Genomic DNA, 25,534 nt, shown 5'->3' on the forward strand with positions numbered 1-25,534 from the left:
GAAATCCCTAAATGTCTTGCAATTGCACTTTGAGAAACGTTGTTCTTAAAATGTTTGACTATTTGCTCACGCAGTTGTGGACAAAGGGGTGTACCTCGCCCCATCCTTTCTTGTGACGGACTTAGCATTTTTTGGGAAGCTGTTTTTATACCCAATCATGGCACCCACCTGTTCCCAATTAGCCTGCACACCTGTGGGATGTTCCAAATAAGTGTTTGATGAGCATTCCTCAACTTTATCAGTAGTTATTGCCACCTTTCCCAACTACGTGTTGCTGGCATCAAATTCTAAAGTTAGTGATTATTTGCACAAAAAAAAATGTTTATCAGTTTGAACATCAAATATGTTATCTCTGTAGCATATTCAACTGAATATAGGTTGAAAATGATTTGCAAATCATTGTATTCCGTTTATATTTACATTTAAAAATATTTCCCAACTTATATGGAAACGGGATTTGTACGTTGGCAATTACTATCAGTTTCTAAGCCATGTCATTTGACTATGGCATTGATGTTGTGGGCTGCAATAAAACTCTTTCCTTGAGAAATATCGAGTATCTTTTTTCCTCCCTTTTCTTTTTTACTCTTTATAGCTCTTTTGATTAAGCAAAACAAATGGTCTCATTTCCAATCTTCGCACCTTAGGGATGTACATACATGAAACGCTCGGTGAGAAATCTGGTCCCCATTGGGTAGTGCAGGGTTGCTTTACATTTCAGAGGAGCAGCAGAGAGATAGGTACACTAACAGCTTCCAGGATGCATTTGAATCAAGACTTTTCAACTTAAGCTGTGTTGCACCACCATTGTTTAGAAAATAATGAGAACGTATGATATATCTCGTGCACTACCCACTGTGGCAGCCCGACAATTAAAGCCAAGTGCATTATGCCGGAATAATGAATCATCTATTTTTTCCCTAATGCATCACACCAGGACGAAAAATAGTGCTTTCTCTTAGATAATTAGAGAAAACTTAGCTGCACTCTGCAGGTGGGACTTTGACCCTACATTCACCTTGATCATGCTGCAAGCGCCATTGCGTAAAAGAGCCCATTATTCACTGCAGTGGGAAGCAAACAAACCTCCACATAAGGAATGTGTGAATGCTGGGACCTAAGCAATGCCTTTTTACCTCTAATAGGAACACTTTCCACAGGGCTTGCGTCCTGGTTGTCCTCTTCAGCACTTTGTAGTTCTGAAAGAAATGGAAGTACATGGAGAAAAGCAGTGGCAGGAGAGAGAACGAGAGAGAAAGACAGAACGAAGAAGACAGAGAGAAGGGACAAAAATGGGAATGAAAGGTCTTTATTTAGCTCTGAATAGAATAAAGAGCTGTATGAAAAACAGGCAGTGAGGTATTAAAAAAGACAGCTCAATGGCAAAACTGATTTCTATTGTAAAAAAACTAACTTTTAGATGTCTGCAGTGGGGAAATTTACTATGTATATTTATGCGCATTTATCTCAAAATATGTGGAAATATATCTATCTATCTATCTATCTATATATATATATATATATATATATATATATATATATATATATATGTTTCCATATGAATAGGGAAATTGTGTTAGATGTAAATATAAACGGAATACAATGATTTGCAAATTAGTTTCAACCCATATTCAGCTGAATATGCTACAAAGACAACATATTTGATGTTCAAACTGGTAAACATTTTTTTTTTTTTGCAAATAATCATTTACTTTAGAATTTCATGCCAGCAACACATGACAAAGAAGTTGGGAAAGGTGGCAATAAATACTGATTAAGTTGAGGAATGCTCATCCCACAGGTGTGCAGGCTAATTGGGAATAAGTGGGTGCCATGATTGAGTATAAAAGCTACTTCCATGAAATGTTAAGTAATTCGCAAACAAGGATGGGGCGAGGGTCACCAATTTGTAAGCCAATCGTCAAACAGTTTTAGAACATTTCTCAACGAGCTATTGCAAGAAATTTAGGGATTTTACCATTTACGGTCCGTAAAATCATCAAAAGGTTCAGAGAATCTTGAGAAATCACTGCACGTAAGCGATGACATTATGGACCTTTGATCTCTCAGGTGGTACTGCATCAAAAACCGACATCAGTGTGTAAAGGATATTACCTCATGGGCTCAGGAACACTTCATAAAACCACTGTCACTAACTACAGTTGGTCGTTACACCTGTAAGTGCAAGTTAAAACTCTACTATGCAAAGCGAAAGACATTTATCAACAACACTCAGGAACGCCACCGGCTTCGCTTGGCCCAAGCTCATCTAAGATGGACTGATGCAAAGTGTTCTGTGGTCTGACGAGTCCACATTTCTAATTATATCTGGAAACTGTGGAAGTGGTGTCCTCCGGAACAAAGAGGAAAATAACCATCCCGATTGTTATAGGCGCAAAGTTCAAAAGCCAGCATCTGTGATGGTATGGGGGTGTATTAGTGCCCAAGGCATGAGTAACTTACACATCTGTGAAGTCACCATTAATGCTGAATGGTCCATACAGGTTTTGGAGCAACATATGTTGTCATCCAAGCAACGTTATCATGGACGCCCCTGCTTATGTCAGCAAAACAATGCCAAGCCACGTGTTACAACAGCGTGGTTTTTAAGTAAAAGAGTGCAGTTACTTTTCTGGCCCGCCTGCAGTCCAGACAGGTTTCCCATCGAAAATGTGTGGCGCATTATAAAGCGTAAAATACGACAACAAGACCCCGGACTGTTGAACAACTTAAGCTGTACATCAAGCAAGAATGGTAAAGATTTCCACTTTCAAAGCTTCAACAATTAGTTTCCTTAGTTCCCAAACGTATATTAAGTGTTGTTAAAATAAAATTTGATGTAACACAGTGGTGAACATGCCCTTTCGCAACTACTTTGGCACGTGTTGCAGCCATTAAATTCTAAGTTGATTATTATTTGCAAAAAAAAATAAAGTTTATGAGTTTGAACATCAAATATCTTGTCTTTGTAGTGCATTCAATTGAATATGGGTTGAAAAGGATTTCCAAATCATTGTATTCCGTTTATATTTACATCTATTGTATTATTGTATTATATACTGTGTATATATATAATTCTATGTACATATGTACGTATATATATATATATATATATACATGTATGTATGTATATATATATATATATATATATACCTGTATATATACATATATATATATATATATGTATATATATATATATATATATATATATATATATATATATATATATATACCTGTATATATACATATATATATGTATATATATATATATATATATTTATATATATATATATACGTACATATGTACATAGAATTATATATATATACACAGTATATAATACACATATTTATATACATACACATACATACACACAGGTACATAAATATATTTATATAAATATATATATACATAAATATATTTATATATATATATATATATGTATATATATATATATATATATATATATATACATATACATATACATATATATATACACACACACAACAACATATCGCTATAAAATGGAAGATCTGTTCATTCAGGTCGAATGGGAGAGATTCTTTCTTGTCATTTACTCAGTTTGGATTTTTTTTTTCTTTTACTATTTATGTCTGTATTTTATGCCATTTAATCTTTCTCAGTCTACTGTGTAAAATATTTAATGCAATTATTTTGTGTTAACCTTTGATCTGTTGCTTTTGGATCTGAACGGCAGGCTTCACAGCTCCACGATGAAAAAGAGGGCCACAAGAAGACGATGACGACGACGAAAAGTCACTCTCATCGTCTGCTGAGGGGCACTCCTCACTGGACTGGGTCAGAAGTGTCCTCAGCAACACTTCGGCCTGCAAGCAGCACACATTAAACCTAAACTGTTAATTGTTCCCATTCAGTGGAGGAAGTGTTAAATTAAACTCAGTCCGATAAGGCATTTCATTTACTTTGGCCACGGCTGCTCGCACAGAGGTGCAGCAGCAGTTTGTATATAATTAACACCAAGAGGAAATAACTTCAAATTCTCTCACTCGCTTAAACTAAAATAAGATTATTCTGCACACTTTTGTTGCCGCCCTGCCTCTCAATCACACTTTTATTTTTTCTTCTTCCCCTCTCTTCTCATCCATGAGATTAAAGAGGCGCCCAAAGAATGCAATCACCCAGGCGTTAATGTGCAACACGTTTCACATATCTCCCCTCTTGGCCGAGTATTGAGACAAACTGCTCTCTTCTTCCTTCTCCAGTTACATGTTTTAATCTGAGGGTAGACAATTAAGAAGAGCTGTTCCAGGAGATGTGGAGTAGGGAGATAGATGTCACACACTGATTTCCTTTCTCTCCTTTTACCCTATATCAAACCCAGCAATCGACATTGTCTCTCTTTTCTCATCAAAGACTGCCTCTAAGCATCACATGTCCGTTTGCAACTTTAAATGACCACTGATGTGGAGTGACATCAGGACAATAATCATGATGATTTTGACAGCGGCAAACCCAAAATGTAGTTATCAGAGGGATGGATTGAAAAATGCAGATGCTTTTATTTTTCCAGAGACAAAATACACTAAAAAGTACCAGTCAGAGTTTGTAGTGGGGTTTCCCCTAGACTCCCAAGATACCAGTAGATACCGGGCTGGTCGGGGCGTGGTCACCATAACATCATCAGATAATTTGCCTAATCTGCTATGATAATACGATTTTCTTTAAAAAAAAAAGTTCATTAGTGTTTTTTATAATTGACCCCTTAGTCTTATCCTGCTTCTAAATGTGTTTTAACTCCTGTGCAACACTTTGTGAAACTTTTGTTTAATCTTTTTCTGGCGTTATTATAAAATGTAGTCGTATTGAGAGACTCTTGTCCCTCGATGTCCTTGACGAAAGAGGCGAGCAACAGCAAGCATTACGTCAAACTTGCTTCACGCTGCTCCAGTTTAACTTTCTCTTCTTAAATGCCGCTACCGTCTTCTTAATATTTGTAAATTTTGTAAATCGCTGTCCACAGGTTTAACTGGTTATGTCTACATCACAGACATGCTGACAACGTTCCAGACAATGGCGTGTCTTGTTACATCCGGGTTCGGCAGCACTGTTTTCGGTGGTCGAGTTTTCAGTACATTGATTGTCAATAGTGCACAAATAATAGGCTATATATATATATATATATATATGTGGTTTGGATATAATGTCAGTTGTTATCATGTTTGCAAACAAAATGTTCGTGCCTGAAAGGTGATTGGTGGAGAATGAAGAAAAGCTAAAGTAAAAAGTTATAGTACCGATGATTGTCACACACACACACACTAGGTGTGGTGAAATTTGTCCTCTGCATTTGACCCATCCCCCTTGATCACCCCCTGGGAGGTGAGGAGAGCAGTGGGCAGCAGCAGTGCTGCGCCCAGGAATTATTTATGGTGATTTAACCCCCAATTCCAACCTTTGATGCTGAGTGCCAAGCAGGGAGGCAATGGGTCCCATTTGTATAGTCTTTGGTATGACTCGGCCGGGATTTGAACTCACAACCTACCGATCTCAGGGCGGACACTCTAACCACTGTGTTGTTGTGCGTCTGGGGAAGTGCGGACTCACAGAGGTGAAAGTATGTACACGAGGGGTAAAACCTGTTGGAATTGTGCCATTTGTTTTCATAAGATTAGTAATAAAAGTTAAAAAGCATCAGACATGGTGAAATTTCCTACGTGGGGCTACAATATACAATATTACTTTAATTTGTTTTCAAGTAAAAAACAACTTATTTTCAAGGCGTGGCAGTAATAAAAATGCTGTGGCAGTCCATCACATTAAATTATATTAAGTGGAAACCCTGCTTAGTATTTTATGCTGAACAAAAATACTATTTGGATCCTTGACCCAAATATCCTTGTTTGTAGGTTGTTTTTAATCAAAATGATTGTGGGGTGAGAGCTCTTGTAAACCTAAATCATTTTAAATATCAATGAATGCAACTGTTAGCACTTGAATATTCAAAAGGCTCTTGGTTAGGATCTGAGCTATATGTTTCCATTTTTCGGAGTGGCAGGGCTGTGCGCGAAGACGTATATAGAAATTTCTTTGCCCTCGTTTGTGGAAAGTAAGCACAAGTGGGACGACAGGAGACAGTGGAAAAGGGGAGGAAAATAGAGGAGAACATGGCGGAAGTGAATGAAGTGAGAGGAAGATATTCACTCAGCCTTTGCTTAATGGACTGGGACACAATGATGGAGATGGCAGTGCATCTCTTATTTTGGTTGGTTTATATTTGCAAGAGGCTCTAGAGTTTCCCTCTTCTCATTGTGTCCAAGACATCGAAGCAAGAGTTTTATGGCACAAGAACCACAGTGAAATAGCGTCTACAACATACACAGTCACTTTTTGCACAATTAACAGTCTCAAAGTGAATATTTATAGCAATGTTTCATATTTTCTTCGCAGCCGAGAGTGAAGTGGCCGGAATGAGAATCAGCACCTCCAAGAGTCCATGGTTCTCGCCCGGAAGAGGGTGGAATGCCATCTCCGGGTTGGGGAGGAGACCCTGCCCCAAGTGGAGGAGTTCAAGTACCTAGCAGTCTTGTTCACGAGTGAGGGAAGAGTGGATCATGAGATCGACAGGCGGATCGGTGCAGCGTCTTCAGTAATGCGGACGTTGTACCGATCCGTTGTGGTGAAGAAGTAGCTGAGCCGGACGGCAAAGCTCTCAATTTACCGGTCGATCCAAGTTCCCATCCTCACCTATGGTCATGAGCTTTGGGTCATGACCGAAAGGATAAGTTCACGGGTACAATCGCCCGAAATGAGTTTCCTCCGCCGTGTGGCGGGGCTCTCCCTTAGAGATAGGGTGAAAAGCTCTGCCATCCGGGAGGAACTCAAAGTAAAGCTGCTGCTCCTCCACATCGAGAGGAGCCAGATAAGGTGGTTCGGGCATCTGGTCAGGATGCCACCCGAACGCCTCCCTAGGGAGGTGTTCGGGCACGTCCAACCGGTAGGAGGCCACGGGGAAGACCCAGGATACGTTGGGAAGACTATGTCTCCCGGCTGGCCTGGGAACGCCTCGGGATCCCCAGGGAAGAGCTAGACAAAGTGGCTGGGGAGAGGGAAGTCTGGGCTTCCCTGCTTAGGCTGCTGCCCCCGCGACCCGACCTCGGATAAGCGGAAGAAGATGGATAAATGGATGTTCCATATTGTTTATTTTTATTTGGCTAAGGAACCATTTTTAGTCACAGTTTGATAATACATACAATGAGGAAACATTTATTATTAAAAATGATTCAAATTAGATAGTCAAAATGCAATAATTGTCCACAATTGAAATTTAGGATTCTCTACTGTTTAAATTAAAGACCTGTACAGAGCATTTAAGCATGCATGATTGGAATAAAGTCAAAAAAGTGTTGGCAACCATTTCCTCCCTTGAATCTGGACCAGCTGACAGCTTCACTTTAAGCAGAGATACCAAATTTACCAAAAGCAAATGCTTCGCTGATTAATATGCCGCGGGAGATGAAAGAAAGCAAGCAGAGGGTGTAATTTGCCATTAGCACATGGGTCAGGGTTTCCCTTTCGTCTGGGTCAATGTGTGGAGCAATCTGATGAGGAGCTTGGCATCAAACACCAGACACAAAGAGGCATCCCTAACGACAGCCCTCATCACTAAACACTCAAAGAAATAAGCTTAAAAAAACACGCGCAAAAAAGCCTTTTCAAAAGATGAAGTAGAAGTCGTTCTACTGCTGCGTAATACATGTCTGTGTTTACCTTGCTTTTTTGTAAGAGTGTCACGCCCACTTGCGTGTGCGCCGCTAATGTGTGTGACTCCAACGCTACCTGGTGGCTGTAAGTTGCATGACGCTCCACAAGCAGCGGCGTGAACAGCTCGACCAAGCGCTCAGTGCTGAGGACACGGCTCTCCTTGAGCAGAAGGGCGTGCTTGAACCAGCGATCCCACAGCTGAGCTGCATCAGGAGGGAGGCTGTGGTGAGTGTAGGCGGGATGGTCAGATATTTGACAGACGAAAATATATGCTTTCTTAAGAGAATAAACAGAGGAGGAAGACGATGGCTAATGTGTTTTAAAGAATTCCATATACATTTTAAAATAATGCATCACTTACCATTTAAATGTAATTTATATTAAATCACAGATGGCAATAGAAAAAAGATCAAAAGTAGCAAAGGTACCTTTTACAGAAATAGAAGGGAATTTTGAAGCATTTCCTAGATTGAAAATATAACAGGAAAGGTCTTAGCAAAATCAATAGGTTACTGAAGCAAAACATGGATTTGGCTCAGAGTATAGAGTAACCACTCATTATCTAAAAAGGACTGAAAGTCACAGATAGGGCATTTTAATTTACTCGTGACATTCCCTCATGCGTACACCCAGGGAGTGGCACAAAAAAATTACCTTTACGTTTGTGGAAAAGGGGGACGATATCGCATGGTGGGCACACATGGAGGTCAAACAAAAATGTATACTCAGAAAAATGCTACACACTTAGGTGGTCACTCTCTGTCTCACCTAAGCTGTCCAATATTATGAATGAAACCAAGAGCTTTACTTATCTATTTTGGTATACAAAACAAATACACACACAACATTAATGTTATCACAAATTTAGTCAAACCATCACAAACAATTATTGTACTTGACTCCCAAAGGTTTTATACATAGCTCTTAAAGCAGTGGTGTCCAAAGTGCGGCCCGCACCATGATTTTTATTGGCCCACAACACATTCTATAGACAAACTCAACAGTTCCCAAATTACAACAAAAAACTATGAAAAATTCAACAGGACCAAATCCCCCCAAAATGGGACCTGCAAACATAAATAGCCTACAACCTGAGTGTCTTCCTGTATAAGGTCTTTGATGATTTCCGTGTGTCCTGCCATGATGGAAAAAGTGTACAAATCCCTTGAGAGTCATGATATGTTTTTATGTTTTTAAGTGTACTAAAGCCCTCAGAAGCATTTAAGTTGGCAGTACAAGAGCAACATTAGTAAATACAAGCTTACTTTACAGCACAGTTAACATATATAGAAATACAATCATCAAAATAATCATGAATAATTTTATTGCTTTGTTATCTATAGCACAAAGCTAAGATGTAGAAGTGTTTTTAAAATGTTGGCATATGTTCACCTGCATTTTTTTGGTTTGAGTATTTTTCATATACAAAATGTATAAAAGTGGCCCTCGCATCCTTCATTTTTTCTCTATGTGGCCCTCGCTGGAAAATGTTTGGACACCTCTGCCCTAAAGGGACATGGGGGAAAATAATTTTTAAGAAATATTTTCCCCCCTGTCCCTTTAGGGGCTCTGTAGTTTTGACAGACAGGAACACAAACAGGTATACAACTAGCCAATACAAACTGAAACCTATTGGGATTGGGATATTTTTTACAATCTAAATACAAGGTCTGTTAATATGAGGGAAAACACAAACATCTATTTCAAGCACTAGTCAGTTTTCAGGACCCTTACCTGATAGTAATATGCTCAGCTGTGGGCTGGTGTGCACTCACTAGCTCCTGTGTTAACAGGCAGCCCTTCGTTGTGCTCCATGACAACCCCTGAAGCTCATGAAGCACCACTGCACCACATGCTTCAAGGTCTTCCTCATTCAAACCCAGTCCGCTGTTACAAAGGCTGTTCAGTATAGAAAGCAGTCAGTCATTGCCATGGAGCCCATACCACAGTCTGGCGTACATGGAGTAAACCAGTTTACACATATCACGCATGCACACACGCAGATGCGCACACACACACACACACACACACACACACACACACACACACACGCACACACACACACACACACACACACACACACACACGCACGCACACACACACACACAATACACTCTTTATTGGTACACATGTATCCTAATGAGACATAATCGGAGGTTGTGACACAAGACAGGTAATTGGGTGGAAAAGTTGATTCAAACACAACGTGGGAATATGTGATGTATAGACAACTTTAATTGCCTTACAGTGCATCTAATCCATACACTTTCTAACGACTCAAGACTGGTAGCACTAGTAAGAAGGACTTTTTTTTTCTCCCTCCCTCCATTGTTTACCTGTATCTCACCTTTTTGTAAAGGGCGCCGGAAGTTGGCAGACCCGTCAGCGATCCTGTTCTGTCTCCCTGTAATGTTTTTATGATCTTGAATGGGATTGTGCTGAAACTTTTAATTTCCACTTGTGAATTAATAAAGTATTTTTGATTCTGATAATATGGTTTTCTCAACATGCCCATCCATAATGTATCAGCTCATATGTCACTAAGATAGACTAAGTATTAGGTGATCTGCTTGGAAGACCTTTACCTGATAATGCGAATGAGATTTCTTTCATCAAATGAAGAACCTCCATAAACCCTTGTTTGTTCACCATGGATTCGCCATTCAATGGAGTCTAGCAGTTTAAAGAGTCCTTCCAGGGAAAGTCTGAAAAAAAACAGAACTAGATCAAGAAAAAATATATTGAGTATATTTTTTTTAGTAAATAAAGAGTAATAATGCAACATATATATACTATAAGTATTGCTACGGTACAGAGTGTCAATATTTCACATTTTGTAGTTTGATTACTTTGTGTTATATCATATGACAATGAAAAATAAATGTTTTATAGTTTGGGATTTACACTTTAAATCTGGTTCTCAGGTCAGCTGCAAAATAAAGAGACAAATGCCAAATGCTTGTGGATAAGTGGATCTATCTATGTTTTGAGCATTAAGCACTCAGTGGACCTCTTTGGCTTTTCACAAAAAACACAAGCCGAGAGACCCAGAACATACACCAAAAATAATTAATGAGAATCTGTGATAGGCTTTTAGGTTAAGGGGTGATTTACCAATTGCACCTTCTTTTTTTTAGGTTGCTTCCCGGTAACATCCTGATTAAGGTAGCAGCTCAAAATATATGCAACAATCTTGAGTGTGCAATATTTCAATGATATAAGCCCTATTTAGCGAATCATCAGTGTGAGCCTTGAAATAGTCATCTTCTCTTTTCACTTTATCAACTGTGCTCTTCAGAATGAGTCCTTTTTGAGAGTAACAGAGTGAGTGACTAAGTGAGTTGAGATTTTCCACAGACATCTCGCTGTCATTGTATTGTTGACAGCTCAAGTGTCAAGGTCTTCAACCTCACTTTCAGGCTGCAGTTTACTTGTATCCCAACATTACCAGGAGCATATTTTTAACTCGGCAGAAGAGGCTTTATGGGGCGATACTGACAAAAGGCCTTGCTGCTAAGTGATTGGTATCATGGAGAACCTCACTGCGTACACTTAAAAAAACATAACAAGTAATGATTCCATTGCAATAGTAGCAAACAGTTTACAGAGTTGTGTGAAAATCGGTATACGTTAAAAATATGTAGCACCGGCATGTTATTTTTAGACTGGACCAAAATGGGTTCATGCAAAAACATAATGCAGTTCACAGACTAAATTTTACAGAGCAGTTTGACCATTATGCTTTTAGAAGAAACCTGAAAGATATGTCAGACATTTACCCTCACTCACCCCAGCTATGCGGGAGAAAAAATATAATAGGATAATCTAATGAATTGCCCAGGCGTGTTTTTTTCCTGACTGCCGGTTGAATAGAGGGAGCGATATAAACTCTAACCTCAGAGAACAAGAAAGAAAAGAAGGCGAGGACGAAGACTGGATGCTCTCGGAGCTTTACATCAAAGCTTCTGGTTTTCTCCTCATACACACAAGCCCTTGGTGTTAACAATGAAAGCTGTGGCCCCCACCGTTGTCGCCCCTGCATTGGCAAACTGTGGCCCGTTATAAACAGACCACACACAGAAACAGTCAAATAAAAATGATACGCTTTCCAAAAACGCGTGTACAGTGACGGTGTAACAAATGTTAAACACACAATAAATGAAATCAATAAAACAAGACTCACTGACAACATGCAAAGGGATGATAGGAATAAAAAAAGACGCTTTGGTTTAATCTAAAGTAATGTACGATCATTACCTTATAAAATTCGAAGTTCTGACTCATTGTCAACAAGTTACAAATAACCACTGCTTTAGCAGCCTCAACATTAATGCTGTCACAACTCTGACTCTTGATGGCCTGGTGCCTTTGGAAATGGCGCCATTCCCAAATCATGTGGGCTCTATCGATAACCTTACTAACAACTTTAGCTAAAACTAAGTACTACTCCAATCTTATCTGCCTCAATAAAAACGATCCTAAATATTTCTTCAGTACAGTAGCATCGCTAACCCAACAAGGGACTCCTCTTAGTAGCTCCACCCACTCAGCTGATGACTTAATGATTTGTTTTAATTAAAAAAATTGAACTCATTAGAAAGGAGATTAAAGACAACTCGTCCCAGCTACAACTGTTTTCTATTAACACAGATACAAATGTATATACGATGGATATTGCCCTCCAAAATAGTCTCAGTCTTTTTGAAGAAATAACATTAGAGGAACTCCTGTAGCGTTTAGATGGGACAAAACAAAAAACATGTTTACTTGACCCACTTCCTTGGAAACTTATCAAGGAAATGTTTGTAATATTAGGACCATCAGTGCAAAATATTATAAACTTATCACTTTCCTTTGGTACTGTTCCCCAAGCATTAAAAAAAAACGGTTATTCATCCTCTGCTCCAAAGTCCTAACCCCGAATCTGACCTCATGGTAAACTACTGGCTAGTTTCCCACCTTCCCTTTATCTCAAAAATCCTCAAAAAATGTGTTGCCCAGCCGCTAAATGAACACTTAGCGTCTAACAATCTCTGTGAATCCTTTCAGTCCGGTTGCAGGGAAAATCACTCTGAAGAAGCCCTCCCAAAAATAATAATGATCTATTGTTAACTATGGATGCTGATGTGTCATCCATGTTGCTGCTACTTGATCATAGCGGTGCTTTCGATACTGTCCTTCATAACATTTTATTAGAACGTATCAAAACATGTATTAGTATGTCAGACTAAGCCTTTTCTGGGTTTAACTCCTATCTTACTGAAAGGATGCAGTGCCTTTCCATTTAACAATGTGACCTCAGAGTAAGTTAAGGTAACCTGCAGAGTTCCACAGGGTTCGGTTCTTAACCCTGCAGTCTTTAGCATCTACATGCTGCCGCTAGGTGACATCATACGCAAATACGGTGTTAGCTTTCACTGTTATTCTGATGACATCCAACTCTACATGCCACTAAAGCAGACCAACATACCAGATTACAGTCAAGTAAGGGTGTGTCTAAATTAAATTAAACAATGGATGTCCACTAACTTTTTGCAACTCAACTCTAAGAAAACAGAAATGCTGATTATCGGTCCTGCTAGACACCAGCACATATTTAATAAAACCACCTTAACATTTGACAACCAAACAATTACACAAAGCGACTCGGTAAAAATCTCGGTATTACCTTCGACTGAACTCTCTCATTTGAGTCACACATTAAGAGTGTTACTAAAACAACCTTCTTTCATCTCTGTAATATCGCTAAAATTGGTTCAATTTTATCCACCACCAACGCTGAGATCATTATTCATGCCTTCGAAACGTCTCGCCTTGATTTCTGTAATGTATTATTTTGTACCAACTGTACATTTTGTACAGCGGTACAAAATGTGGCAGCTAGACTTTTGACAAGAACAAGAAAGTTTGATCATAATAAGCCTATACTGGCCCACCTGCACTGGCTTCCTTTGCACTTAAGATGCGACTTTAAGGTTTCACTAATTACGTACAAAATACTAAAGAGTCTGGCTCCATCCTATCTTGCATATGCGGTCCCCTCCAAGGTTTCTCATTGTGCCTATTGGGTTGAGCTTTCTCTTACCCTGATGTGGGATCTGAGTTTGTTGTGGGTTTGTGCAGCCCTTTGAGACACTTGTGATTAAGGGCTATATCAACAAACTTTTATTGATTGATTGACATTGTATTCTCTTGCTGGTTAGACAATGTTGCAATTATATGATATCACAATATTTACCTACCCCAACAACGATGAAATTACAAGCAAAGTCAATATTTACAGTGCTAAACCTTACACTGAACTTAAATTTACTGTGGCTTTTCACTGACTTTGAGGTTAAACCCCTCCAAAATGATCTATCAATTCAGAGGCCATCCTCACACTAAGGATTTGTGGCTATAAGTGTTGGCCACATACCCACCCTCCAGAACACTCTATGGTGCCACAAATTTCCTTTTCCGTCTGGGAGTTCCTGAGGTTTCTCAAGCAGAAAATTGCTCTGTTACAGCATTATCATGGATTACGCCAATATGGTAGGCGGCTGGTCCTGAGCTTTCTCTGTAAGATGCGTCACTGCCACGACTACCGCTGAGCTACACTGAGCATGGTGGCAAGTGTGTCATGACTCCCACAATCCTCTCTGCCAGCCCATGTAGTGATAGCAAGTAGGGAAGTTCCAAACACGATTTTATGCTGTTGATCTTCCATGAGTGAGATAACAATCACATGTATTACCCGTACATTTTTCAATTTATTTATAGTGAGTGATATTTACAGTTAATATAAACAATATACATACTAGCTCCTTGTTCTATGTTAATAAATGCATATGTTTGAGCAAAGCAAAGTCAATGGTATGCAGTAACTAAAGAAAAACTACTATCTACTACTCATTTAAATGTTGCCCGAAGTCCTCCGGGAATGATTTTAAAAAGATTGAAAACATTAAAACAGCATTAGATAACATCATAAAATATTTCCATATCTTTTGGGATGATATAAAGACTTACAACTATTTGAATGACACTTATTTCATGGCCTGAGAGGGTCTGTGTCACTTTATTGGCACTAAGCAGTTTTGAGGAGGTGGCAGGAACCCTGTCACACAAAAAAATACAAATGTGCTGACTTGCTTTACGGCAGTCGTTACGTCTCCATTTTTCCCATTCGTTGCAAAGATAGAAGTTGATGTGAATACCTACGTGCAATTACTGCTTAATGGCAGAAACTGCAAAGCAACAAAAAACAAAAAGTTTTGTTTAACGAGACAAAAAAAAGAAAAAGGGAAGCTACCCTGAGAAAAGGATAGTCAAGGATCAACATTGGCCCGGCTTTCACTCGCTCACATTAAAACAAAGACAAGCAAGAATTGTTCGACCGATGCTGCCCTGGCTTTGTTCCTGCTTTAATAATAAGTACCTTTCAATTCTCAAATCAAAATGTTAATGCTAATGTTAGCTATCAGAAATTTGCGTGGTAGCAATAAATATTCACCAGCTTGATAGTTTTCAGTTCCACACTGAGACGACAAGCACCGCAACAAACTCAAAAGTACTGTATAAAGAAAAAATAATGCAATGACTGCAAACAGCAATAATAAAGTTTGAGTAAACTGAGGATAGGTTGATTGGCAACACTAAATTGGCCCTAGTGTGTGAATGTGAGTGTGAATGTTGTCTGTCTATCTGTGTTGGCCCTGCGATGTGGTGGCGAGTTGTCCAGGGTGTAATTTGCGTTCCGCCCGATTGTAGCTGAGCACCAGCGCCCCCCCGCGACCCCAAAGGGAAAAAGCGGTAGGAAAATGGATGGATTGATGGAGTAAAATATGTAGGTTCCTACTGTGGAAAGATCAGTCATACTGAATCATTGTGGTATTGTCGTGTACGTGACAGTAGTGTCTGATGATTTGCAACACTATGTACTGGTCCTCATGTTAAATGTGGTCTTCTTTCATGCAAAACACTATCGCTTTGGTCTACTGGCACAGCCAAGATCAACCAAAACTGAAAGTTCTAAAGTGGGGGTTTAACAAAGACAAAAAAATGCTGACACATCAACAGTTGTTATATCATCATGTCTCTAGACTCTTATTAATCTACTTGTTTATGTCCTGTTAATAGCTGCTTACTTTTTGCTGCAACATGGTTCCCTTTGTACGTCCTAGAGTTTACCAAGCACTTATTTATTTGTTGTTTAAAGCTCTCTCAGCAGTTAGCTTAGTAGCTATTAGCATGACTGCTTCTGGCTTGCTTCTCAGTATGTAACATGTTTAGCCTCGTCTACCTGTGATACTGATACATAAATACTAAGAAATGTAGTTTATTTTCCGCAATGGAGGTAATTATTATTATATTAGTGCAGTGATTCTCAAGGGTTAGGGTTATTTTCTGTTACACTCCCCTAGGAAGAAAAAAATATTTTGCGCCTCCCCACTCTCTGCTGTGACTATAAATATAGTCTATAAAACTGTTATAAAGTACGCTTATGCATAACATTGTATCCTTACTGACATTAAAGAAAAAAAATTACTATAGATCAACTTACAACAAATGATAACTTTATAGACATGTTTTAGTCAGTAGCAGAAAAGATTTAAAGTGCATCACTTTGCGGAATATTAAAAAACTAAATGTATCCATAAACGCAACACTTGTTTTTCCCCCCAATTTTCATGAGTTCAACTTAAAGATCCAAAACTTTTATTATATACACAAAAGATATATTCTTATCAAATATTGTTCACAAATTTGTCTAAATTTATGTTAGTGAGCATATCTTCTTTGCCTAGATAATCTGTCCCACCTCACAGGTGTGGCATATAGAGATGCTGATTAAGCAGCATGATTATTGCACAGGTGTGTATTAGGCTGCCCACAATAAAAGACCAGACTGAAACGTGCAGTTTTATCACACAGCACAATGCTACAGATGTCGCAAGTTTTGGGGGAGGTTGCAGTTGGCATTCTGACTGCAAGAATTTCCTCCCTAACTTTTGCCTGTGAATTGAATGTTCATTTATCTACCATAAGCAGTCTCCAAAGGCATTTCAGGCCTCACAACTGAAGACCACGTTTAACTACAGCAGCCCAGTACTCCACATCCAGCAGTTGCACCTACATGATTGTCTGAGACCAGCCACCCGGACAGCTGCTGTAACAGTCGGTTTGGATAACCAAGGGATTTCTACACAAACTGTGAAAAATCATCTCTGGGAAGCTCATCTGCATGCTCGCTGTCCCCATTGAGGTCTCGACCTGACTGCAGTTCGTCGTCGTAACCTACTTGAGTGGGCAAATGCTCAAATATGATTGCACCCGGCACGTTGAAGAAGTGTTCTCTTCACAGATGAATCCCGATTTTCACTGTTCAGGACAGATGGCAGATTCTCGTGTGGGAGAGCGGTTTGCTGCTGTCAATGTTATGAACCGAGTGGCCTATGTTTTTTGGTATGGGCAGGTGTATGTTAAGGACAACGGATGCAAGCATTTCATTGATGGCATTTTCAATGCACAGAGATACCGTGTCAAGATCCTGAGGCCCATTGTTGAGCCATTCCCACGACACCATCACCCCTTGTTGCAGCATGACAATGCACGGCCCCATGTTGCAAGGATCTGTAGACAAATTTTGGAAGCTGAAAACATGCCAGTCCGGTGAGTATGGCCAGCATACTCACCGGACACGTCGCCCATTGAGCATGTTTGGGATGCTGTGGATCGGCGTATACGACAGCCTGTACCATTTCCTGCCAATATCCAGCAACTACGCACAGCCATTGAAGATTGGACTAACATTCCACAGGCCACAATCAACAACCGGATAAACTCTATACGAAGGAGATGTGTTGCACTATGTGAGGTAAATTGTGGTCACACCAGATACTGAGTGCTTTTTTGCCCCCCCATTCCAATGAAGCAAAACTGCACATTTCAGGGTGGCCTTTTACTGTGAGCACTTGCGCAATAATCATTCTGTTTAATCAGAATCTTGATATGTCACACAGGGGAGGTGGGATGGATTATCTTGGCAAAGAAGAAGTGATCAGTAACACAGATTTAGACAGATTTGTGAACGTTTGAGAGGAATGGGTCTTTTTCATGTATAGTAAAAGTTTTAGATCATTGAGTTCAACTCATGACTATTGGGAGCAAAACCAAAAAGGTGTGTTTATATCTTTGTTCAGTATAGACTTTTTTTTACCGATTTGATCCATTCGATACTGAAAGTGAAATTAAATAAACTTAATAAATAATACATTCTAATTGAACAGCAAATTTACATCAGGAGCACTTTGACCCAGGGGTCCGCAACCCAAAATGTTGAAAGAGCCATATTAGACCAAAAATCCCCCCAAACAATCTGTCTGGAGCTGCAAGAATTAAGCAACTTATATCAGTCTTATAATGAAGGCAACACATGATGTGTCTATATTAGCTATAATAGCCTCCTATCAAAATGACTATGTGTCGCAAGCTGACACAAATATTCATTGACAGAAAAGTTTAAAATGTATTATTTATTTTATATATTCTTACAACATTGGAAAACATTAGTAAAACATAGGCTTCTCAGAAAGTGAGATCATTCCTGAAAATGACTGTCTTAGAATTACCAAAGGTATAAATGTGTGTGTCCAGGTTAAACGAAATGGCAAGCTGTCATCGTTTAGGGGATTTATTACAATATTTGCAAGCTGAGTAACGTTTGTGGTGCTCTATAACAACATGGCACACTATTAGATATGCAGCCAATATTTCAAACAGATAATGTGTCATGAGAAACACAGGTAAAGGAAATTAAATTAGCTCAAATATACCTACCTACAAACGAGGCATAAGGATGCAATATGTACATACAGCGAGCTTAAATAGCATGTTAGCTTTGATTAGCGTGGAGCAGGGTCGGAGAAAGTTGTACATGTAAACAAACTACGGTGAGTTCAGGGGCCGCCAAAATTAGTAGGACAAAACGCCTTTGACCAAATACTCTCAACAGTGAAACATGTTTAATAAAAACAGTGGGATTTCTAACAATTAAGGTTTGTGTCATTTTTTTCCTCCTACAGAAACCATATTAAAACAAAAATTATATTTTCTCCCCACCTTTTTCCATTTTCATACATTTTTTTAAAAACTTCAGGGAACCACCAAGGTGGCGCTAAAGAGCTGCATGCGGCTCTAGAGCCGCAGGTTGCCGAAATAAGGAAGATAGAATTATTGGTTACGATGAGCATGTATAACTACATACAGTATAAGTATGATACTGCATAATACAAATAGAGCAGCGCCCTTTTTGGCATCCATTGATCACCAAAAACAGCACCGCCCAAACCGGATGTTGTAATGACGTAAGCAATATGAATCAAACTGTCTGGAGTGGAGTTAACATGTTCGCGATGTGGACGTGTTTTAATAAATCTGAGATATACCCACAGACACTGATCAACAAAAGGTGCTATGTGCAAATATTTACAGGACAGTGGCGGCTTTTAAGAAGAGGAAATGCAGTTGGAGCAGCAGCGTGAAGCAAAAGTGACATCAGGTTCGAACCACCTTTTGCTGTTCGTCGTGGACATCAAGCGACAGTAAAACTACTCCAAACACGAGAACAGTCTCAAATAACACCAGAAATATATGCTAATTTTGTGGCTAGTCGCTTTTATTTTTTTTTAAAAAGTCCCTGAAAGGATTGGAGAGGTCCGTAGAAACTACAAAAACTCTGAACAAAGTTCATTGTACGATAAGCAGCAACAATTTTAAAAAAAGAGCAAAACAATATAATATAATAAAAAATAATATCTTAACACTAATTAACAATAACAGATCTGTTTTTATTAAATGTCTGTATATTTTTTATTGTGGTAAATAATGGATAGTGTGTTGTCATGCTTATGAGATGCAATGCAAGTGTGTAAACCACAGTAACACTATTATTGTTTGCCATTAATGGCTGTGGTAGTGATGGAAATGATGAGTGATAACAGTGATTTGTTTGTTTGTTGCTGTAAAATGTTTTTAAAGGGGAACATTATCACAATTTCAGAAGGGTTAAAACCAATAAAAATCAGTTCCCAGTGGCTTATTTTATTTTTCGAAGTTTTTTTTTAAATTTTAACCATCTCGGAATATCCCGAAAAAAGGCTTTTAAGTGCCAGATTTTCGCTATCTGTGAAGCCAACCGTCCATTTTCCTGTGACGTCATCCAGTGATGCCAATACAAACAAAAGGATAGCACAGCAAGATATAGTGACATTAGCTCGGATTCAGACTCAGATTTCAGCGGCTTAAGCGATTCAACAGATTACGCATGTATTGAAACGGATGGTTGGAGTATGGAGGATAGCGAAAACGAAATTGAAGAATAAACTGAAGCTATTGAGCGAATAACTATTGACGCGATTCGGCCATGTCTGCCTTAGCATCGCCGGTAAAATGTGCAGACCAAAGGTTCGGGACTTTCGCATCGTGTGACACTGGAGCAACTTAAATCCGTCGATTGGTAAGTGTTTGGCATTAAATGTGGGTGGAGGGAAACGCTGGATGCAAATATAGCTACAAATGTACATACAGCTAGCCTAATTAGCATGTTAGCATCGATTAGCTGGCAGTCATGCCGAGACCAAATATGTCTGATTAGCACATAAGTCAATAACATCAACAAAACTCACCTTTGTGATTTTGTTGACTCTATCGTTAGAAATGCATCTGCAGGATATCCTCACATCTCTGTGCGATGTCGTCTGCCTTAGCATCGCCGGTAAAATGTGCAGACACTCCGGCACATTCAATCGGGGTTTGGCGGCAGATTTCTTTGACTTTATCGTTGGAAATGCATCTGCTTTGAGTGTCGCAGGATATCCACACAATCTTGCCATCTCTGTAGTAGCATAGCTTTCGTCGGTAAAGTGTGCGGAACAAACGACTGACCATTTTGTCGGCTTTCGCCACACCCTCGTATTTTGAACAAATTTCTTCCAATTTCTTTCCACTTTCGCATCTTTTGGCCAGTGGTGCAACTTGAATCCCTCCCTGTTAGTGTTGTTACACCCTCCGACAACACACCGACGAGGCATGATGTCTCCAAGGTACGGAAAACAGTCGAAAAAACTGAAAATAACAGAGCTGAGACCCGGTGTTTGTGTTTGAGAAAATGGCGGCTTTATTACCTATGTGACGTCACGTTCTGACGTCATCCCTCCGAGAGCGATAAAAAGAAAGGCGTTTAATTCGACAAAATTCACCCATTTAGAGTTCGGAAATCGGTTAATAAAATATATGGTCTTTTTTCTGCAACATCAAGGTATATATTGACGCTTATCTGGTGATAATGTTCCCCTTTAATCACCGTTGTTGACATTAGTATTGTTATTATTAATGATACCATGGTTGATAATATTCATTTGTGTTGACCTTTTTTATTGTTGTGTTTGTGTGTCATCCAAATAGCTCTGTTGAGTTCCTTGGAGTGTTGTGGAACTGGAATTGGTTTGGAGTTGAGATTGTTCTATACAGTATTATTTTATTAAATAAAATATATGCATCATCACATATCTTGCAAATTGTATGATGACGTCATATTAACCCGGTCCAACACAACCATAGCAACACCCCCGCCGCCACAGGGATTTGGGCAATCTTAGGGAAACACTGAATTGTTTTCTTTGGTTTGTGAAAAGACAATAAACCAACTGTTACATACCTGTCACACCTATCGTGAGGGGTTTTCTTTGAAGCATTTGACTTGAAGGTAGTGACAAGGCCACACCAGCTTCCTTCACTCTCAGGATCATCATCTTCCTCCGGCTCCGATTGTGTCAGAGAAATGGACAGGTCACTTACACTGCTCTCGGACAACTGGGCATCAGAGCTTAAACTAATACTCCTAGATATGCCTAAATAATAATAAAAATAAAAAAAAACATGTTTTAAATTCCACAATACCAAAATAAATGTGAGAGTAAGAAATACCCCCCGAAGTAAAAAGATAACATTTAAACACATTTCAAACCTGGGGCATTCATGACTTCTTTTCTTCCAGAGGTTTCAGGCATCAAATGGCTAAAACCTCTTCCTAAATCTCCCTTTAAGGGCGTCTGAGGAGCAATTTCTCCACAGTTAGCATATTCAGCAGGGGGATTCTTGAGCTTCATTGACTTATTGCTGCTGCCTAGAGATAGATTCCTTTGGGGACTCTTCAAGGATACCAGGGGAGCAGGTTCTTGTCGATCCTTATTGGCAAAACGCATGTTGCCAGGTACTATTGTTGTAGCGCAAATAGATTGAGGAGTTACTGACATTTGTGTGTGTTTGTCTCTCAAATTGCAGCCGTCAGAAGAATTGTCTGAAGCTGAAATGTCATCTGATAAATGTGTTTGATTGACAGCAGCATCCTCTCTGACAACTTCAGAGTCCTTCAAAAGGCCACTTGGTGGTCGTTCGAGAGACTGCGTGCTCTGTTTTGGTGAATGGTGCAATGTTTGGTGTGAAAGTATATGGGACCCTTTGGTTTGGAGGCCCATCGAAATGACCGCAGGTCCTTTTGTAAAATCATCTGCTATGTGAAGGACCGAGCTGTCTTTGCAATTGCGTTGTGTAGGTTTCAGCTGTAAACATAAACAAAGAAATAAAGTGCATTAGCCCACATTTTTGTACCAATGTATTTTTTTAAGTGGCAACTGATGGAGCACTTGTGAAATACCCAAGTCAAGTTAATGAAGCATATTTCAAATTTTTCATCTTAAGTATTGTAAATAACCACTTCAGAATTTGAATGAGTGATGCTTGTTCAGGCCAAGGTCAGAACTATTCACAACATATTTTACAAAAATGTCTCGCGATCAATGTTTTAACTTTTAATCTTATTAGAAATCCTTTACACAAGTTTTGATTCATGTCAATGTCACCAAAACAGAATGCGAGTGAGGCAAAAATCCTCCCTTCCAAACATAACAAAAAGAATGGCTTCTGTTTCTTTTCTGATAAGCGTCTTAAATACCAGTTAGCTGCTTAATAACATTCACTGTAAACCATGCAGCCTGCCCAGCAGATCCACAAAGTAGCTACAAAAAAAAGAGGAAAAGTTAATTTCTTGGCTGAGTGATTCCATCGGTAGCTGCAGGGCAAAGTAGAAAGTGTCTCACTAAAGTAGCAATTGATTCTTCTATCAATCTGCAGCACGCGTGTGCTCTTCCAAGGAAAGTATTAAATATGAAAATCATATCCCGTTATCATCTGTCTCCAGCTTTCAGCCCGGTAAGCTTTCCTTAATGAATGCTGCAGCCTGAGGGACATGCACACTGCCAGCCAATGGCTTGTATGCATAATGGAGCAACGGTACCATTTTACTCATTACAATATCGACAAACTGAAGATGGGGGGTTGGTTTTGCACAGTTACAAGTGACTGCTCGAGACAGCATGCTCCAAGTTATTATGAGATGTCTTAGACATTTCATCTGAAAGAGCTTTAACTGCTTTAAGCTAAGGGAGAAAGCAGCTACGGGTTTGAACTGCATCGCTTGTACAGATGAACCGGCGAGGATTAAACACCTGTGTACTTCTGACACACAGTTTAAATGTGGACTCCACAAGATTTATCATGCATAATGTGCTATATTTTACTCTAAACCTTAACAAGTAGTTACATTGGAAGGAGATTTAGGTGAGCAACATAGGGTGACAAAACAGAAGGAGACACAGTTAGTGAGTATATGACCTTTCTTAGGATGGTCCATGATAAAACAAAATATAACTAATAAGTTGCATAATAATGTATACCTTTTCTTTTCCTGTTGTTTTCATATCTTCAATAAATCTAGCAATTTTACTTGCAAACTCAGCCTGTAAGAGAAACATGAAAAAAATGGGCGGGTCACACCATATAAAATAAAAACATGGACATAAATGTTAGATTTTGACTTTCAATCAAAACAATACAAGGTTTTATGTGAGTAATGGATAATCTAAGACTAAACAAAGAGAAACCAAAATAACAAATTGTAGCCTTCACAAAACATCAAGAGGAAATAAACCAACTGCTTGAAGGGAGACAACGACTAAACCTCTGGAGCCCTTCACAATCTCTATATTGGCCAATTAACTCTGTGAGTCATAATTAGCCAATTTTGTTAATTTGATATTAAATTGTCAAGCACTGTTATTTTAAGCAATAATCTGACTGCCTCTTTGTTTCCCCTCCCTCATTCATTTGCGTGTTGTGGTAAATTGCATCATTTGGAGTGTTTACCATTACATTGCCATTGCAAATAACGGTGCAAATATTTCAACTCATTGTACAATATAACAGTTAATAACATGCCTGAAATTTATTTCCGGTTTATAATAAAATATTTCAGTAACAACATGTACAGCATCTTTGAAAATACTGTTACTGTTAAAAACACCACGATATGAACATTATCAGTGCTATATTAAAGTTAAAGTTAAAGTATCAATGATTGTCACACACACACTAAGTGTGGTGAAATTTGTCCTCTGCATTTGACACATCCCCTTGATCACCCCCTGGGAAGTGAGGGGAGCAGTGGGCAGCAGCGGTGCCGCTCCCGGGACTCATTTATGCTGATTTAACCCCCAATTCCAACCCTTGATGCTGAGCGCCAAGCAGGGAGGCAATGGGTCCCATTTTTTTATACTCTTTGGTATGACTCGGCCGGGATTTGAAGTCCCGACCTACCGATCTCAGGGCGAACACTCTAACCACTAGGCCACTGAGTAAACACTCTTTTTAGGGCATTAAGGAAAGTAAATGCTTTCGAACATTCTTGGCAGAAAATACAATAATTTACAGCCAAATCAAATACCCTCCACTATGAACAATAATGTGTTGTGTGTGCGCGTCTGTGCGCTTACCTTTTGTTGTTGCAAAGGGAAAATGTCTGGGGTGTATTCCTGCATGCTAATTTGAAGGCACTCCACATCTCTCAAAAGCTCAAGGTTTCTCATTTTCGCTTGCGCTTCCCTGACACAGATTTGCTTGAGATAGCCCTTTATGTGAGAGCTGAAGGCATAAGAAAAATATTATTCCACAGAAATTATCACAAAGGATTATGTCAAAATATAGTACCAAAGCTTGAAATTGGAAAAAATATGGTTAAGCACATCCATCTATCCATCCTTTTACTACCGCTTATTCCCTTTGGGGTCAGGGGGGGGGGGGGGGGGGGGGGGGGGTGCCTATCTCAGCTACAATCGGGCGGAAAGCAGTGTACACCCTGGACAAGTCGCCATCTCATCACAGGGCCAGCACAGATAGACAGACAACATTCACACTCACATTCAGACACTAGGGCCACGTTATGTTTGCCAATCAACCTATCCCCAGGTGCACGTCTTTGGACATGCAAACTCCACAGAGAAAGATCCCGAGCCCGGGATTGAACCCAGGACTACTCAGGATCTTCGTATTGTTAGGCAGACGCACAAACCCCTCTTAAACCGTGCTGCCCCCCCATATATATATATATATATATATATATATATATATATATATATATATATATATATATATATATATATCATCTCTTCATATACATATATTGCGTTCTACCACAGTATCGAGTACTATTCTCTGGAAAATCCAATTAAGACATATATATTAGGGGTGTTGGAAAAAATCGATTCGAATACGAATTGAATATGTTGTGCGATTCAGAATCGATTCTTATTTTTAAAAAATCCATTTAAAATTTTTTTTTTTTTTTTTTGTTAATCAATCCAACAAAACAATACACAGCAATACCATAACAATGCAATCCAATTCCAAAACCAAATC

The 25,534-nt window shown here is 39.1% G+C and overlaps 1 protein-coding gene across 3 annotated transcripts in view; it reads right to left on the reverse strand.

Moving 5' to 3' along the window:
• The window catches only part of kiz (kizuna centrosomal protein), a 50,288-nt gene that overhangs the window by 22,601 nt on the left and 2,153 nt on the right, over positions 1–25,534 (reverse strand). For all 3 annotated transcript variants that reach the window (XM_061895567.1, XM_061895566.1, XM_061895565.1), the window contains 9 exons: positions 24,613–24,760; positions 23,518–23,580; positions 21,750–22,344; positions 21,441–21,633; positions 10,327–10,446; positions 9,476–9,640; positions 7,817–7,961; positions 3,684–3,846; positions 1,137–1,199 (listed from right to left, as the gene is read on the reverse strand). In XM_061895567.1, coding sequence (XP_061751551.1) covers positions 1,137–1,199; positions 3,684–3,846; positions 7,817–7,961; positions 9,476–9,640; positions 10,327–10,446; positions 21,441–21,633; positions 21,750–22,344; positions 23,518–23,580; positions 24,613–24,760 — 1,655 coding nt within the window. The remainder of the gene's footprint in view (positions 1–1,136; positions 1,200–3,683; positions 3,847–7,816; positions 7,962–9,475; positions 9,641–10,326; positions 10,447–21,440; positions 21,634–21,749; positions 22,345–23,517; positions 23,581–24,612; positions 24,761–25,534) is intronic.

This window comes from Nerophis ophidion, linkage group LG03 (assembly GCF_033978795.1).
Source record: "Nerophis ophidion isolate RoL-2023_Sa linkage group LG03, RoL_Noph_v1.0, whole genome shotgun sequence".
Lineage (NCBI taxonomy): Eukaryota > Metazoa > Chordata > Actinopteri > Syngnathiformes > Syngnathidae > Nerophis > Nerophis ophidion.